The 17,990-nt window shown below is 53.8% G+C and overlaps 1 protein-coding gene across 1 annotated transcript in view; it reads left to right on the top strand.

Annotated features, from left to right (window-relative positions):
• The first annotated feature begins 8,772 nt into the window (after positions 1-8,772).
• The window catches only part of LOC148137489 (uncharacterized), a 195,846-nt gene continuing 186,628 nt past the window's right edge, over positions 8,773-17,990 (top strand). Inside the window, exons 1-2 of the mRNA XM_087982349.1 lie at positions 8,773-9,124; positions 9,226-9,446. Of these exons, the coding sequence (XP_087838475.1) occupies positions 8,963-9,124; positions 9,226-9,446 (383 nt within the window). The 5' untranslated portion in view covers positions 8,773-8,962. The remainder of the gene's footprint in view (positions 9,125-9,225; positions 9,447-17,990) is intronic.

Genomic DNA, 17,990 nt, shown 5'->3' with positions numbered 1-17,990 from the left:
ACCTCTCTCTCTTTCCCTCTCTCTCTGTCCTCCTCTCTCTCTGCCCCCTCTCTCTGTCCCCCTCTCTCTCTGCCCCCCTCACTCTGTCCCCCTCTCTCTGCCCCCATCTCTCTCTGCTCCCCTCTCCCTGCCCCCATCTCTCTCTGCCCGTCTCTCTCTCTGTCCTCCTCTCTCTTTGTCCCCCTTTCTCTCTGCCCTCTCTCTCTGTCCCCCTCTCTCTGTCCCCCCTCTCTCTGTCGCCCTCTCTCTCTCTTTCCCCTCTCTTTTTCGCCCTCTCTCTGACCCTCTCCCTCTGTCCCTCTCTCTCTGTCGCCCTCCCTCTGTCCCCCTCTCTCTGTCCCCTTTCTCTCTGTCCCCCTTTCTCTCTGTCCCCCTCTCTCTCTGTCCCCCTCTCTCACTGTACCCCTCTCTCTGACCCCCGCTATCTCCCCACTCTCTGTCCCACTCTCTCTGTCGCCATCTCTCTGACCCCCTCTCTCTCCCACCCGTCTCTATCTCCCCGCTCTCTGCCCGCCTCTGTCTGTCGCCCTCTCTCTGTCCTCCTCTCTCTGCCCCATCTCTCTCCCACCTGCCTCTCTCTGTTCCCCCTCTCTTTGTCCCCCTCTCTCTCCCACCCTCCTCTCTCTGACCCCCTATGTCTCTGTCCCCCACTCTCTTTACATCCCTCCACTCTCTGTGACCCTCTCTCTGACCCCCTCGCTCTCTCCCGCACTCTGTACCCCTCTCTCTGTCCTCCTCTATCTCCCTCTCTCTCTGTCCCCCTCTCTCTGACCCCCTCTATCTACCCCACTCTCTGTGCCCCTCTCTCTGTCGCCCTCTCTCTGCCCCCTCTCCCTCCCACCCGCCTCTCTCTTTCCCCTCTCTCTCTGTCCCTCTCTCTCTGTCCCCCTCTCTCTCTGCCCCCTCACTCTGTCCCCCTCTCTCTGCCCCATCTCTCTCTGCCCCTCTCTTTCTGTCCCCCTCTCTCTGCCCCCCCTCTCTCTGCCCCTCTCTTTCTGTCCCCTCTCTCTCTGTACCCCCCTCTCTGTCTCACTCTATCTCCCCCATTCTCTGTGCCCCTCTCTCTGACCCAATCTACCTCCCCCTCTTTCTGTCCCCCTCTCTCTGACCCCCTCTATCTCCCCCACTCTCTGTGCCCCTCTCTCTGTATATCTCTCTCTGATCCCCTCGACTTTCCCCTCTTTCTGTCCCCCTCTGTCTGATCCCCTCTATCACCCCCACTCTCTGTCCCCCTCTCTCTTTCCCCCTCTCTCTGTCCCCCTCTCTCTTTGCCCCCTCTCTCTGTCCACCTTTTCTGTCGCCCTCTCTCTGATCCTCTCTCTCTGCCCCCCCTCTCTAACCCCCTCTCTCTCTGTACCCCTCTCTCTCTGTGTCCCCACTCTCTCCATCCCCCTCTCTGTCGCCCTCTCTCTGAACCCCTCTATCTACCACCCGCCTCTCTCTCTCTCCCCGCTCTGTGCCCCCTCTCTCTGTCCCCACTCTCTATCCCCCTCTCTCTGTCCCCACTAACTCCCCCTCTATCTGCCCCCTCTCTCTGTCCCCCTCTCTCTCCTACCCGCCTCTATTAATCCCCCCACTTTGTCCCCCTCTCTCTCTGTCCTGCTCTCTCTGTTCCCCGTCTCTCTGTCCCCCTCTCTCTCTGTCCCCCTCTCTCTGACACGGTCTCTCTCACACCCCCATCTCTCTCTGTCCCCCTTTCTCTGACACCCTCTCTCTCACACCCGCCTCTCTCTCTCCCCGCTCTCTGCCCCCTCTCTCTGTCGCCCTCTCTCTCCAACCCGCCTCTCTCTATCCAGCCTCTCTGTCCCCCTCTCTCTCTGTCCCCACTCTCTCTGTCCACCTCTCTCTCCGCCCCGCGCTCTCTGTTCCCCTCTTTCTGTTCCACTCTCTTTATCGCCCTTTCTCTGACCCCTCTCTCTCTGTCCCTCTCTCTCTGTCCCCCTCACTCTGTCCCCCTCTCTTTCCCACCCGCGTCTCTCTGACCCCTCTCTCTCTCTTTCTCCCACTCTCTCCATCCACCCACTCTCTGTTCCCCTCTCTCTGACCCCCTCGCTCTCTCCCCCACTCTGTACCCCTCTCTCTGTCCTCCTCTATCTTCCCCTCTCTCTGTCCTCCTCTCTCTGACCCCCTCTATTTCCCCCACTCTCTGTGTCCCTTTCTCTGTCACCCTCTCTCTGCCCCATCTCCCTCCCACCCACCTCTCTCTCTTTCCCTCTCTCTCTGTCCTCCTCTCTCTCTGCCCCCTCTCTCTGTCCCCCTCTCTCTCTGCCCCCCTCACTCTGTCCCCCTCTCTCTGCCCCCATCTCTCTCTGCTCCCCTCTCCCTGCCCCCATCTCTCTCTCTGCCCGTCTCTCTCTCTGTCCTCCTCTCTCTTTGTCCCCCTTTCTCTCTGCCCTCTCTCTCTGTCCCCCTCTCTCTGTCCCCCCTCTCTCTGTCGCCCTCTCTCTCTCTTTCCCTTCTCTTTTTCGCCCTCTCTCTGACCCTCTCCCTCTGTCCCTCTCTCTCTGTCGCCCTCCCTCTGTCCCCCTCTCTCTGTCCCCTTTCTCTCTGTCCCCCTTTCTCTCTGTCCCCCTCTCTCTCTGTCCCCCTCTCTCACTGTACCCCTCTCTCTGACCCCCGCTATCTCCCCACTCTCTGTCCCACTCTCTCTGTCGCCATCTCTCTGACCCCCTCTCTCTCCCACCCGTCTCTATCTCCCCGCTCTCTGCCCGCCTCTGTCTGTCGCCCTCTCTCTGTCCTCCTCTCTCTGCCCCATCTCTCTCCCACCTGCCTCTCTCTGTTCCCCCTCTCTTTGTCCCCCTCTCTCTCCCACCCTCCTCTCTCTGACCCCCTATGTCTCTGTCCCCCACTCTCTTTACATCCCCCCACTCTCTGTGACCCTCTCTCTGACCCCCTCGCTCTCTCCCGCACTCTGTACCCCTCTCTCTGTCCTCCTCTATCTCCCTCTCTCTCTGTCCCCCTCTCTCTGACCCCCTCTATCTCCCCCACTCTCTGTGCCCCTCTCTCTGTCGCCCTCTCTCTGCCCCCTCTCCCTCCCACCCGCCTCTCTCTTTCCCCTCTCTCTCTGTCCCTCTCTCTCTGTCCCCCTCTCTCTCTGCCCCCTCACTCTGTCCCCCTCTCTCTGCCCCATCTCTCTCTGCCCCTCTCTTTCTGTCCCCCTCTCTCTGCCCCCCCTCTCTCTGCCCCTCTCTTTCTGTCCCCCTCTCTCTCTGTACCCCCCTCTCTGTCTCACTCTATCTCCCCCATTCTCTGTGCCCCTCTCTCTGACCCAATCTACCTCCCCCTCTTTCTGTCCCCCTCTCTCTGACCCCCTCTATCTCCCCCTCTCTCTGTCCCCCTCTCACTGACCCCCTCTCTCTCTGGCCCCCTCTCTCACTGTACCCCTCTCTCTGACCTCCGCTATCTCCCCACTCTCTGTCCAATCTCTCCGTCGCCATCTCTCTGACCCCCTCTCTCTCCCACCCGCCTCTCTCTCTCCCCCGCTCTCGGACCCCCTCTGTTTGTCGCCCTTTCTCTGTCCCCCTCTCTCTGCCCACTCTCTCTCCCACCCGCCTCTCTCTATCACCCCTCTTTGTCCCCCTCTCTCTCACTCCCTCTCTCTCTCAATCCCCCCCCCTCTCTGTCCCGCTCTCTCTGTTCCCCCTCTCTGTCCCCCTCTCTCTCCCACCCGCCTCACTCTGTCCCCCTCTCTCTGTCCCCCTTTCTCTCTGCCCCCTCTCTCTGTCCCCCTCTGTCTGTACCCCTCTGGCCCTTCTCTCTCTCCCCCGCTTTCTGCCCCCCTCTCTGTCGCCCTCTCACTGCCCCCTCTCTCTCTGCCCCCATCTCTGTTGCCCTCTCTCTGCACCCTCTCTCTCTGCCCCCCTCCCTGTCCACCTTTCTCTCTCTGTCCCCTCTCTCTGTCCCCCACTCTCTCCACCCGCCCACTTTCTGTGCCCCTCTCTCTGACCCCCTTTCTCTCTCCCCCACTCTGTACCCCTCTCTCTGACCACCTCTATCTCCCCCACTCTCTGTGCTCCTCACTCTGTCGCCCTCTCTCTGCTCCCATCTCCCTCCCACCACCTCTCTCTCTTCCCCCTCTCTCTCTGCCCCCCTCTCTCTGTCCCCCCTCTCTCTGCTCCGCTCACTCTGCCCCGCTCACTCTGCCTCTCTCTCTCTGTCCCCTCTCTCTGTCCCCCTCTATCTCCCCCACTCTCTGTGCCCCTCTCTCTGACCCCTCTGTCTAACCCACTCTGCCTCCCCTCTTTCTGTCCCCCTCTCTCTGACCCCCTCTATCTCCCCCACTCTCTGTGCCCCGCTCTCTGTCCCCCTTCCTCTGACTCCCTCTATCTCCCCCTCTCTCTTTCCCCCTCTCTCTGACTGCCTCTCTCTCTGTCCCTCTCTCTCTCTATCCCCCTCTCTCTGTCCTCCCCTCTCTGCCGCCCTCTCTCTGTCCCCCTCTCTCTGTCCCAATCTCTCTGACCCCCTCTATCTCCCCCACTCTCTGTTCCCCTCTCTCTGTCGCCCTCTCTCTGACCCCCTCTATCTCCCACCCGTCTCTCTCTCTCCCCGCTCTCTGCCCCACGCTCTCTGTCCCCCTCTTTCTGTTCCCCTCTCTTTGTCGCCCTTTCTCTGACCCCGTCTCTCTCTGTCCCTCTCTCGCTGCCCCTCTCTCTGTCCCCCTCTCTCTGTCCCCCTCTCTCTATACCCCTCTCTCTGCCCCCCTCTCTGTCCCCTCTCTCTCTGTTCCCTCTCTCTGACCCCCGCTATCTACCCCACTCTCTGTCCCACTCTCTCTGTCGCCATCTCTCTGACCCCCTCTCTCATCTACCCGCCTCTCTCTCTCCCCCGCTCTCTGAACCGCTCTGTCTGTCGCCCTCTCTCTGTCCCCCTCTCTCTGCCCTCTCTCCCACCCGCCTGTCTCTATCCCCCCTCTTTTTCCCCCTCTCGCTCAGTCCCCCTCTCTCTCTGTCCCGTTCAATCTGTTCCCCCCTCTCTGTCCCCCTCTCTCTCCCACCCGCCTCTCTCTGACCCCTCTCTCTCCCACCCGCCTCTCTCTGCCCCCCTCTCTCTGTCCCATTTCTGTCTGCCCCCCTCTCTGTCCCCCTCTCTCTGTCCCCCTCTCTCTGTCCCCCTCTCTCTCTGTCTCCCTCTCTCTGTCCCCTCTTTGTCTCCCCCTCTATCTCCCCCCTCTCTGTCCCCCTCTCTCTGTCCCCCTCTCGGTGTCCCCCTCTCTCTGTCCCCTCTCTCTGTATCCCCCTCTATCTCCCCCACTCTCTGTGCCCCTCTCTCTGTCAACCTCTCTCTGCCCCATCTCCCTCCCACCCGGCTCCCTTTTTCCGCCCTCGCTCTGTCCCCGTCTCTCTCTGTCCCACTCTCTCTGTCCCTCTCTCTCTCTGCCCCCCTCACTCTGTGACCCTCTCTCTGTCGCATCTCTCTCTGCCCCCTCTCTCTCTGTCCCCCTCTATCTCCCCCACTCTCTGTGCACCTCTCTCTGTCCCCCTCCCTCTGACCCTCCCTCGCTCTGTCCCTCTCTCTGTCCCCCTCTCTCTGTCGCCCTCTCTCTGCCCCCTCTCTCTCAGTGTCCCTCTCTCTCTGTCCCCATCTCTCTGACCCCCTCTATCTCCCCCACTCTCTATTCCCCTCTCTCTGTAACCCTCTCTCTGACCTCTCTCTCTGTCACCCTCTCTCTGTCCCCCCTCTCTGTCCCCTTCTCTCTCCCACCCACCTCTCTATCTGTCCCCCTCTCTCTGTCCCCGCTCTCTGCCCCCTCTCTGTCTCCCCCTCTATCTCCCCCACTCTCTGTGCCGTTCTCTCTGTCCCCCTCCCTCTGACTCCCTCCAGCTCCCCCTCTTTCTGTTCCCCATCTCTCTCTGACCCCCTCTATCTCCCCCACTCTCTGTGCCCCATCTCTCTGTCGCCCTCTCTCTTGATCCCCTCTACCTCCCCCTCTTTCTGTCCCCCTCTCTCTGACACCCTCTATCCCCCCACTCTCTGTGCCCCTCTCTTTGTCCTCCTCCATCTGACCCCCTCTATCTCCCCCTCTCGCTCTCCCCCTTTCTCTGTCTCCCTCTCTCTTACACCCGCCTCTCTCTATCCCCCCTCTTTGTCGCCCTCTCTCTCTGTCCCCATCTCTCTTTGTCCCGCTCTCTCTGTTTCCCCTCTCTCAGTCCCCCTCTCTCTCCCACCCGCCTCTCGCTGACCCACTCTCTCTCCCACCCGCCTCTCTCCCTGTACCTCCCTCTCTCTCTGCCCCCCCTCTCTCTGCCCCCTCTATCTCTGTCCCCTCTCTCTCCCCCGCTCTGTGCCACCCCTGTCCCTCTCTCTCTGTCCGGTCTCTCTCTCTGTCCCCCACTCTCTCCATCCCACCACTCTCTGTGCCCCTCTCTCTGACCAACTCTCTCTCCCCCACTCTGTCCCCCTCCCTCTGTCCCCCACTCTCTGTCCCCCTCTCTCTGTTCCCCTCTATCTCCCGCTCTCTATGTCCCCTCTCTCTGACCCCCTCTATCTCCCCCACTCTCTGTCCCCCTCTCTCTTTCGCCTTCTCTCTGCCCCCTCTCCCTCCCACCCACCTCTCTCTTTCCCCCCTCTCTGTCCCGCTCTCTCTGCCCCCTCTCTCTGTCCCCCTCTCTCTGCCCAAATATCTCTCTGCCCTCTCTCTCTGCCCCTCTCTGTGTCCCTCTCTCTCTGTGCCTCTCTCTCTGTCTCCCTCTCTCTCTGTCCCTCTCTCTCTGTCCCCCTCTATCTCCCCCACTCTCTGTCCCGCCCTCTCTCTATTCCCCTTTCTCTCTCTCCCCCTCTCTCTGTCGCCCTCTTTCTGCCCCCTCTCTCTGTCGCCCTCTCTCTGACCCCCTCTCGCTCCCACACGCCTCTGTCTGTACCCCCTCACTGTCACCACCTCTCTATGTCCCCCCTCTGTTTCCCCCTCTCTTTGAACCCCTCTATCTCCCCCACTCTCTGTCCCCTCTCCTTCTGTTCCCCTCTCTCTGTCACCCCTCTCTCTGTTCCCATCTCTCTGTCCTCCTCTCTCTCTGTCCCTCTCTCTCTCTGTCCCCCTTTCTCTGTCCCCCTCTCTCTGACCCCTCTCTCTGTCCCCTCTCTCTCTGTCCCTCTCTCTCTGTCCCCTCTCTCTCTGTCACCTCTCTCTCTGTCCCCCTCTCTCTCTGTCCCCCTCTCTCTGTCCCCCTCTCTTTGCCCCCCTCTCTGTCCCCCTCTCTCTGCCCGCTCTCTCCCTGTCCCCCTCTCTCTCTGTCCCCCTCTCTCTACCCCCCTCTCTGTCCCCCTCTCTCTGCCCCCTCTCTCTCTGTCCCCCTCTCTCTGTCCCCCTCTCTCTCTGTCCCCCTCTCTCTCTGTCCCCTTCTCTCTGTCCCTCTCTCTCGGCCCATCTCTCTGTCCCCTCTCTCTCTCTGTCCCCTCTCTCTCTGACCCCCTCTCTCTGATCCCCTCTATCTCCCTCTCTCTTTGTCCCCCTCTCAGTGTCGCCCTCACTCTGACCCCCTCTATTTCCCCCCTCTCAGTCCCCCCTCTCTGTCCCCCTTCTCTTTGCCCCCTCTCTATGTCCCCTCTCTCTCTGACCCCTCTCTCATTATGTCCTACCCTATTTCTCTCTCTCCCTCCCTCAACTTATCTTTCCCTTCCCTCTCTCTCTCCCTCTGTCTCTCCCTGCTCCTTCGCTCTCTCTCCATCTTCTCTCACTCCCGAACTCCCAACCTTGGTCTCTCTCTCTCTCCCCACGTCCCTCCGTTTCTCACTGAATGAATCTCTCTCCCTCCTGTCCTGCCCTTCCTCTGTCTCAGACACACTCTGTCTCCCTGGTCCTTCCCTCTCCCTCTGACCCAGAGATTGGGGGGTTGGTGGTGAGGCTGCGTGTGGGTGACATGATAAAGAGATGTCGGAAGTGGGAGGTGGGGAAAACGGGGTAGAGACGACATTGCAGGAGGGAGAGAGAGACGGCAGGAGAGAGAGAGAGAGAGCGTGAGGGTGAGGGGGAGAGAGAAGAGTGGAGGCAGGTGGATAAACTCATGTTGGGGTGTGAGAGAGAGAGGGGGAGAGTGAGGCAGAAAGAATAGTGGAGGCAGGTGGAGAAACCGGGGTTGGGGTGGTGTCTGAGAGGGGACGCGAGAGAGTGAAAGGGAGAGGTGGTGAGAAAGAGACAGTGTGCAGAAAGAGAAAGAGAGGGAGAGAATTGAGGAGGAAGAGTGGGGGAGAGGAAATGGGGAGGCCAGGTTGGAGTAGGGGGGACAGAGGGAGTTAAACCCAGCTCCTGAGCTCAGGACCCGGTGCCCTCCCCTTCCCTGAGGACCAGGACTTGGGGCTGAGTCTGTCTCTCTCCAGCTCAGTTTCTCCAACACAAAGACACACAACAACATCGGTCACTCTGCTGCTCGGCACGCTTTAAACAACATTTTTATTGTTTACAAATGGAAGTGATGGATACAGTCAGTGGGATGGTGCCTTTTCTCACCGGCCCCTGAGTTGTGAGAAACATTGAAATGCTTCCCTGTAACCCCCCTGTGGGATAAGGATGGACAAACCAGCGCTACCCTCAGTCTGTTACCATCGCGACAGGATGCTCCATCGCTGAAACACTGAACTGAAATGAGAAAATCCCGGATGGTGTGATTAATGAGGGAATTTGATGGATGGACGGATTTGGGTGAAGGGATATTTCAGCACATTCTTCAGCTGCTGCCTGAACTTAGTTTGGGTCACGGCATAAATCGCGGTGTTTGTGCAGCAACTGAGGAGCTGCAGCATGAAGCCCAATTCCTGCACAAGGGGATGGAGATACACAGACCGATACCCAATATGCCACATCCGGAACCATATAGAATACAGCATTAACGATGGCCATAACAGGATGAAATTGGCCGAGATCACAAACAGTAAAATGATGGATTTTTTTCGGTTTCTCATTTCAGTGTCAGACTGAGCGTCCCCATTGGTGTGAGCGCGGAGTCTCCTGCGGGCTCTGCTGATCACTACAATGTGTCTGACGGTGAGAACATTGAGCAGCAGGACCAGGAGAAATGGGACACCCGGGGTTAGAATGTGGTGGAGGAACTCGATTGTGACCCAGACAATGGAGAATTTAACACCGCCTCTTGCATCACAAAACCAGGCGCGGTTCCCCAGCTTATATCGAGCCGTGAGCATAAAATACCAGGAAATGTCCTTTAAACAGCTCAGCACAGTCACTGCTCCCAGAACCACAGCCACCGTTTTCTCACTGCAATATTTACTTTTCAGCTTCTGGCAACAAATGGCCACAAACCGATCAAAGGTGAAAGTGACGGTGAACCAGACAGAGCAGTCAGTGGCTGCATAAAGCAGGACGGCGTGGATATTACACACGGGGACGGAGTCCTTCAGGAAATAAAACTGTTCCTGATAAACAATGGGAATGTGTCTCAGGATCAGGTCGAGGATAATGACCAGGAGATCCGCTGCTGCCATGGCCCCCAGGTAACGTCTGACACATGGAGACAATCCACAATCTTTATAAAGCAGGACGTAGATGGTCACTACGTTAACTGTGAGGAAGGAAAACAAACCCATTATCCATCAGCCTGGAGGCAAAGGGACCCGTTTGATCGGGGACCCAGTGAGATATTCAAATGTGTCCCTGTGTTCAGGGATTTATTAAGATAATTGGAGCTGGAATAACAAATGGGAAGGTCGGAATTACTGACAAAAATGTGACATAAACCACAAGAAACCCTCCCTCCCCAAACACACAGAGACACATCCGTAAGGACAGATGGTTTCTAGAACATTCCCACACACTCGATCACCCGAGAGCAGACACAGGTCACTCCTTCCCAGTTCCTCATACGGAGGGTGGGAACGTTGCTGTCCTGAAGGATTCTCTCCCAGTTTCCTGAAGACACACGGAGTTTGGGAATTCCTGTATTTTGGTCTAAATTGTGGTCGATCCTGTGTCGTGGAGAAATGTAAACGCAGGGAAAACGTATTCACCCCTTTAACTGCCTGAGGGGCCTTCGGAACAGTGTCTCCTTCTCCCTGCAACGGGATCTCTTCCCTCGGGATCTTATCGTTTGTTCAATTCACTGACGTCCGGCCATTCACAAACAATGTCAGGGACAGAACCTTCCGGGGACACCATCCCAGTGCATTGATCTGTAACCCAGGAGCAGTTACCCTCTCAACATGTAGGGCTGTGTACCCCACCCCAGTGCATTGCTCAGTAACACTGTGTGAGACCACTGCCCGACGCGGCGAAACTTGCAGCCCATGCTGGGAGTGACAGGATGTACAGCTCCCACCCATTTCCAGCTCCATATCTCCATTGTGCCCTGACAAGGGGGTGCTGTGGGTGTGAACATCACTGCCACAGAGAGATGGTGGGGGAATCAGTTTAAATCTCACCACATGGGAGGGGTTTGGGGTATAGACAGAGATGGGGAGACTCAGGGACAGTATCATGGAAGGATGTGTTCCCAGGTTTCAGAATGCTGAAATTAGACACTTCGATAACATCCTGTAACATGAGCCTGTCTTCCCAGGAAAGATGGGAAAAAGGGATATTGCTGTGAGGCCAGATGAGCATTTGTTCTGCATCTTTGTAACTGGAATTAGTTTCAACAGAATCGATGTCTCATTGGGTAGAATCTAACAATAATTTATCTTTGTTTGATTTTCCCTGAGTGTGACAGAGGGATTGTCCACACGAGGCTGAGCTAGTTTCCTGGTGCTATCGTATCGGACTCACCTCATTAACTACCCAGCCCACCCCATTGTGCCCCTCTCCTTCAATACCAGGCCGATTCTCCCACCCATCATGGCGGGTGGTACTCACCATCGCCCGGTTACCCCTGGATATTCCCTGATCCCTGGCATTGGTGCCATCTTAAAATGGCCAATGGGTACATGTTTTAGATTTCTCTGTTAGGAGATGCCCTGCACAGTTTACCCCGAGCATGGCAGATAAGAGGCAATTACACCACAGTTTGTCGACAGGGGCACGGAGGGCCTGCTGGATGGGCTAGTACAGAGGGATGGAAATGCGTTGCTGGAAAAGCGCAGCAGGTCAGGCAGCATCTAGGGAACAGGAGAATCGACGTTTCGGGCATTAGTACAGAGGGAGACCATTCTCTTTCTAGAAGGGACCACACCACCAGTCCCCTGAGCTTGGTCTGAGCTCACAAGCCAGATTAGTGCAGTATCTGTGGTCTGAGGAAATGTCCCGCAATACAGGACAAGCATCAATAACCTTCCCCGCTCTGTCAGGGTAAGGGTCACCATATTCTCTCTGCTCCTTCACACTCACTGTACATCTGTTATAGCACCGACCCCCCAAACAAGGCTCATGCTCCACCACTCTCACTGCCGCATGCTGCACCTTCTCTCTCTCTCTCTCTGTCTCTGTCCCTCTGTCTCTCTCTCTCTCTCCCCCCTCTCTCCCCCCCCTCCCTCCACTTCACCCCCACACTAATAACACTGCATGGATACAGCACTGTGGACTGACTGCCTCCGGACACCTCACCATAACCCCCTCCCCACCTACACCAGCACTAACAGCAACGCCACCCACTCCCACCCTCACTCCCTCCCTCCCCTTCTCCCATTCCAGGAGAAACAGCCTGGAATAAGACAGAAAGGGACAAGCCGGGTGGTGGAGTGCCCGATATCCGTTCCCTCAACCCCTCCCCCTCCCCCCGCCATCTGGGGAGGACCCTGGCACGCGTCAGAGAGGACCGGGACTCCTCGTGTGCAGATTCTGAAACATCCACATCCCACCGACCGAGTAAGGAGCAACGTTCAGTGAAGGGCAATTCTCACTTTAAACCCACTGGCACCTCCGTTTCCCCCCGGCACAACTTAGAAGCCCTGGCCCTGATACCATCTCCCTTTTGTGTCGAGCTGGTACAAATGGAAACCCCACGGTCTCGGTGGGCAGGAGGGTGGGCTCACAACACATCACCACCACCTCCCAGGAAGGAAGCATGGAGACTCCCTCCTACACCTCCCCCTGTAAACAGCTCAGATACTGAAACTAATCTGTGACAGTTACTGCCCTCCCCACCTGTCCTGACATCTTCAACAATCTGTGCTCATATACACGCAGTGCCCTCTGTTCCTGCACCCCCTTTATAAAGGCACAGCCTGCTTTAAACTGCCATTCATTGTCTTTCCTACCAAAGTGTATCACCTCACACTGCTCTGCACTGATCCCCATCTGCCTTACACCTGAACACTACACCGACGTATCACTGTCCTGCTGGAGTGCCACACTGTCCTCCATAGACTTCAGAGTTCTTCCAGGCTCGGTGCCATCCACAAACATTGAGATTGTCATAGCATCACAGTCCCCATGAAACAACTGAAATCCTGCCCCCCACACACAAATGTGAGCAAGTAAAATACTGATATATTCCTATGGACAGCGTCGAATAATGACATGCTGTCAATGCAGCAACAAAAATCCTGACACATACAAGACAGAGTAGATGAAATATTGTAGGAGAAAGTGAGGACTGCAGATGCTGGAGATCAGAGCTGAACATGTGTTGCTGGAAAAGCGCAGCAGGTCAGGCAGCATCCAGGGAACAGGAGAATCGATGTTTCGGGCATGAGCCCTTCTTCAGGAATGATAAAAGTGTGTCCAGCAGGCTAAGATAAAAGGTAGGGAGGAGGGACTTGGGGGAGGGGCATTGGATATTCGATAGGTGGAAGGAGGTCGAGGTGAGGGTGATAGGCCGGAGTGGGGGTGGGGGTGGAGAGGTCAGGAAGAAGATTGCAGGTTAGGAAGGTGGTGCTGAGTTTGAGGTTTGGGACTGAGACAAGGTGAGGGGAGGGGAAATGAGGAAACTGGAAAAATCTGAGTTCATCCCTTGTGGTTGGAGGGTTCCTAGGCGGAAGATGAGGCCCTCCTCCTCCAAACGTCGTGTTGCTATGGTCTGGCGATGGAGGAGTCCAAGGACCTGCATGTCCTTGGTGGAGTGGGAGGGGGAGTTGAAGTGTTGAGCCACGGGGTGGTTGGGTTGGTTGGTCCGGGTGTCCCAGAGGTGTTCTCTGAAACATTCCACAAGTAGGCAGCCTGTCTCCCCAATATCGTGGAGGCCACATCGGGTGCAGCGGATGCAATAAATGATGTGTTTGGAGGTGCAGGTGAATTTGTGGCGGATATGGAAGGATCCCTTGGGGCCTTGGAGGGAAGTGGGGGGGAAGTGTGGGCGCACGTTTTGCATCCTTGGGGCCTTGGGGGGAAGTAAAGGGGTAGGTATGGGCGCAAGTAATGTCAACACATTCCTAACCTGCAATCTTCTTCCTGACCTCTCTGCCCCCAACCCCACTCCGGCCTATCACCATCAACTTGACCTCCTTCCACCTATTGCATTTCCAACGCCCCTCTCCCAAGTCCCTCCTCCCTACCTCGTAGATGATGTATTGACAAACCACAGAGCAAGAATAAATCCTGATAGGTCCCACTTATCTATATTCATCAGTGTATAATGTGATGAAGTTGAAAGCGTGTACTGTACCTTTAAGAGAGGGTGAATGCTGTTCTGAACGGAGAGCTTACAAGCTCCTGTGATATGAGACGATGGTAGACCCAGAAACAGTATATTGCTGTAGAGCTGGAGTCGGGTAATAAGCAGTTAAGAGAAAGAGGGTCCCAGAGTTTTGAATAGTTGATGTAAAATGTTCACTTTCAGAGTGAAAAGATAAATTGATGGTTTTATTTAAACAGTGGAATTTGACAGATCTGTCCCTCATATTTTGACAGTTTATGAGGCGAATTGAGCATTTCTTTATGTTTCATTTAAGTTACCCGATGAGCTTCACGTAGTGCCCTAACCATCCCCGTGTGTGTATCTGTGTGTCTCTGTGTGGGGCAGGTCTGGCAGTCTCTGTGGTGTTTAAAGTGATGCAATGCCACCCTCTGCTGGCCTCCACACGCCACTACACAGGCATTGGCAGAGGCTGAAAACCAACAGGGATTCATTCAGAGAGGGGGAGGGCGAGGGCAGCTGCTCACAGCACCATCCAAACTGATGTCTTATCCATGTACTGATCTAAATGTCCTTTAAACATTGTAACTGTCCCTGCTTTCACCACTTCCTCTGGAAGTTCATTCCACACACAAGCCAGATTCTGTCTAAAATAATTACCTCTCGTGACTTTTGTAAATCTTTTGCCTCGCACCTTAAAATATCCCTCAGTTTTGAATCCACAACTCTACAGAAAATACTTCAGCCCTTCAGCTTCTCTGTACCCTTCATGATTTTGTAAACCACTGTAAAGTTACCCCTTAATCTCATACACTTCAGTGAAAAAAGTCCCAGCCTACCCAGCCTCTCCTTATAGCTCACTCCCTCCATTCCCAGCAACATCTAGGTTAATCTCTTCTGAACCCTCTCCAACTTAATAAGGTCAAAGTGAATAGTCAAGGTATTTTCCAAGGGTATGGGGAGTCCAAATCTAGAGGACATAGGCTTGCGATGAGAGGGGAAACACTTAAAAGTGACCTAAGGGGCATATTTTTCACCCAGAGGGTGGTGTGCCTATGGAATGAGCGGGTTGGATGACCAGACTGGACACAGTATTTCAGAAGGGGTCTCACCAAATCCTGTACAACCACAACATGACATCCCAATTCCGATACTCAAAGGTCTGACCAATGAAGACAAATGTGTTAAACACCTTCTTGACCACACTATCTGTATGAGATGCAAATTATAAAGAATTATACCTGACGGCCTAGGTCTCTGTCCTACAACACTGCCAAAGGCCCTGCTTTTAATTGCATAGGTCCTGCTCTTGTTTGATTTACAAAATCCAATACCTCGCATTAATCCAAACTAAACTCCATCTGCCGCCCCTCAGCCCAGTGTGTGATATTACTGCCTCCTCACCCTCTCCCTTCAATTTTGAAATGCCCATCCGTCTCCAGGATGCCTGAACACTCTGGCCTTGATTTTCACAAAGACCCTAAGCTTGGTTTGCCTTGTGTGGTTAGGGGGAGAAGGGACAGATTGCTGACACAGTCAGTGGGGAGGAGAGGCTGGACAGTAATCAGCGGCCTGGTATCATTTCATGTTTTTAGGAAGAGGGCAGTCGCACGTTAGAGGTGGCTAAGAGTGATCAGTGTTCTGGGACCAGAAATTAAGCTCTTCCTTCGTCTCTGGTGTTCAGTAATAAATATCCATTTGAGACCCTTCATTGGGCAGACTGTGACTGCAGGATTTCTTTCCTTAATATTGCAGAAAACAGATAATAGTGATTAAAGATGGTCATAGTTAATTTCGATAGCATAGCACATACAGTCAATATCCTACAGTTGAGACAAATATCTTGCATTTGTTTAACAATACAAAGTGTTTTGTATAACTCAGTAATGGTAACCTGATTATAATAAATCCACACTGAACTGAAAGCTGGCACTTAATATATGACTCAAAATCTGGGTATGGTAGTGTAGTGGGTAGTGTCCCTGCCTCTGAGACAGTACTTTGGATTTGATTCCAATTCCTGAACTTGTGTGGTAGTGTTCCTAGCTCTGGACTAGAAGGCCTGGATTCAAGTCCTGCCTGTTGCAGAGGTATGTCACAGTATGTCAGAACAGGCTGATGAACAAACACACAGGAGAATACTGTTACAGCTTTATGGGTATTGCTGAGTGATGCTAGTGTCCCTACCTCCGGGCACAAAAGTCCAGGTGAAAATCCCACAGATGTATCTCGTGAAACATCTGAACAAACTGATTAAAATGGATTTAGAATTGTGACTTGAAGGAGAAGGAAGAGATGTCAATATTGAATTTCAGAATTTAGGCCCAAGATGACTGAAAGCACAGCCATTCGTGTTGATTGGAGTTACATTTCGCAACAGCAAAGGTTTATAAAATCAGAACGGTCATGGATAGGGTGAGTAGTCAGGGTTTCCCCCCCCGGTTAGGAGTGTCCAAAACTAGAGGGCATTGTTTGAAAGTGAGAGGGGAAAGGTTTTGATGAGGCCTAAAGGGCACCTTTTCACACAGAGGGTGGTGTGTGTATGGAATGAGCTGCCAGAGGGTGTGGTGGAGGCTGGTACAACAACAACACTTAAAAGGCATCTGGATGCTGACAGACATAGAACATAGAACATAGAACAGTACAGCACAGAACAGGCCACGATGCCTTCAGCCCACGATGTTGTGCCGACCACTGATCCTCATGAATGCACCCTCAAATTTCTGTGACTACATGTATGTCGAGGAGTCTCTTAAATGTCCCCAATGACCCTACCTCCACAACTGCTGCTGGCAACGCATTCCATACTCTCACAACTCTGTGTAAAGAACCAGCCTCTGACATCCCCTCTATACTTTCCTCCAACCAGCTTAAAACTATGACCCCTCGTGTTAGTCATTTCTGCCCAGGGAAATAGTCTCTGGCTATCGACTCTATCTATGACTCACATTATCTTGTAAACCTCAATTAGGTCCCCTCTTCTCCTCCTTTTCTCCAATAAAAAAAGTCCGAGCTCAGTCAACCTCTCTTTATAAGATAAGCCCTCCAGTCCAGGCAGCATCTTGGTAAACCTCCTCTGAACCCTCTCCAAATCATCCACATCTTTCCTATAATAGGGCGACCAGAACTGGACACAGCATTCCAAGTGCGGTCTAACCAAAGTTTTATAGAGCTGCAACAAGATCTCATGACTCTTAAACTCAATCCCCCTGTTAATGAAAGCCAAAACACCATACGCTTTCTTAAAAACCCTGTCCACTTGGGTGACCATTTTAAGGGATCTATGTACCTGCACCCCAAGATCCCTCTGTTGCTCTACACTACCAAGAATCCTATCCTTAATCCTGTACTCAGCTTTCAAATTCGACCTTCCAAAAAGCATCACCTCACATTTATCCAGGTTGAACTCCATCTGCCACCTCTCAGCCCATTCTGCACCCTGTCAATGTCCCGCTGCAGCCAACAACAGCCCTCTATACTGTCAACGACATCTACAACCTTTGTGTCATCTGCAAACTTGATGACCCATCCTTAAATCCCCTCATCCAAGTCATTAATAAAAGTTACAAACAATAGAGGCCCAAGGACAGAGCCCTGTGGAACACCACTCACCACTGACTTCCAGGCAGAATATTTTCCTTCTACTACCACTCGCTGTCTTCTGGTGGCCAGCCAATTCTGTATCCAGACAGCTATGTTCCCCTGTATCCCATTCCTCCTGACCTTCTGAACGAGCCTACCATGGGGAACCTTATCAAATGCCTTGCTAAAGCCCATATACACCACATCCACAGCTCGACCCTCATCAACTTTTCTAGTCACATCCTCAAAGGACTCGATAATGTTTGTGAGGCATGACCTACCCCTCACATAGCCGTGTTGACTGCATTTAATCAAGATCTGCTGAGCTTTTCCAGCAATTTCTGTATTTCTTTAAAAAAATGCCTTCAGTTTAACACAGGTATTCTGAATAAATAAAACATTTTATGTTTTAATGACGCAGGGCCATGCAAATATATTTCAAATCGACCGAGACCATTTTCTGCCAAGAGGATGGCTCTGTATATGACAGCAGCAATGATGCACCTACATGGAACAGGGAATGCGATGGAGACATAGTTTGGAGAATGTACAAGGAGACCTCACATGGTACAGTTTGGGAGAGAATGACATTATTGTGTGATTCAGCTCAGAGAGGGCGAAAATGTAATCTGTCCGAGAAGGAACGGCCTATTGTACTCTCTCTCCTTCATTGTTCCTCATCACAGCAATGTATGCGAGCCAAAAAAACCTCTAAACTCATCGTTACCATTCTTATTTTTATAGAATCCCTGCAGTGCTGAAACAGGCCCTTCGGCCCAACAAGTCCATACCAACCTTCCAAATCCATTCCCCTAACTATTGCACGTAAACTAGAAATCCCTGAACACTACGGACAATTTAGCGTGACCAATCCACCGAACCTACACAGTTTGTAGTAGGAAACTAGACCACCCATTAGAAGCTCACACATCAAGGTGGAGAATGTGCCAACTCCAC

The sequence above is a fragment of the Chiloscyllium plagiosum genome, unplaced genomic scaffold, assembly GCF_037043375.1.
Source record: "Chiloscyllium plagiosum isolate Xiang-an unplaced genomic scaffold, Cpla_swu_hap1 HiC_scaffold_43, whole genome shotgun sequence".
NCBI classification, from domain to species: domain Eukaryota; kingdom Metazoa; phylum Chordata; class Chondrichthyes; order Orectolobiformes; family Hemiscylliidae; genus Chiloscyllium; species Chiloscyllium plagiosum.
This window is presented reverse-complemented; position numbering and strand designations above follow the sequence as displayed.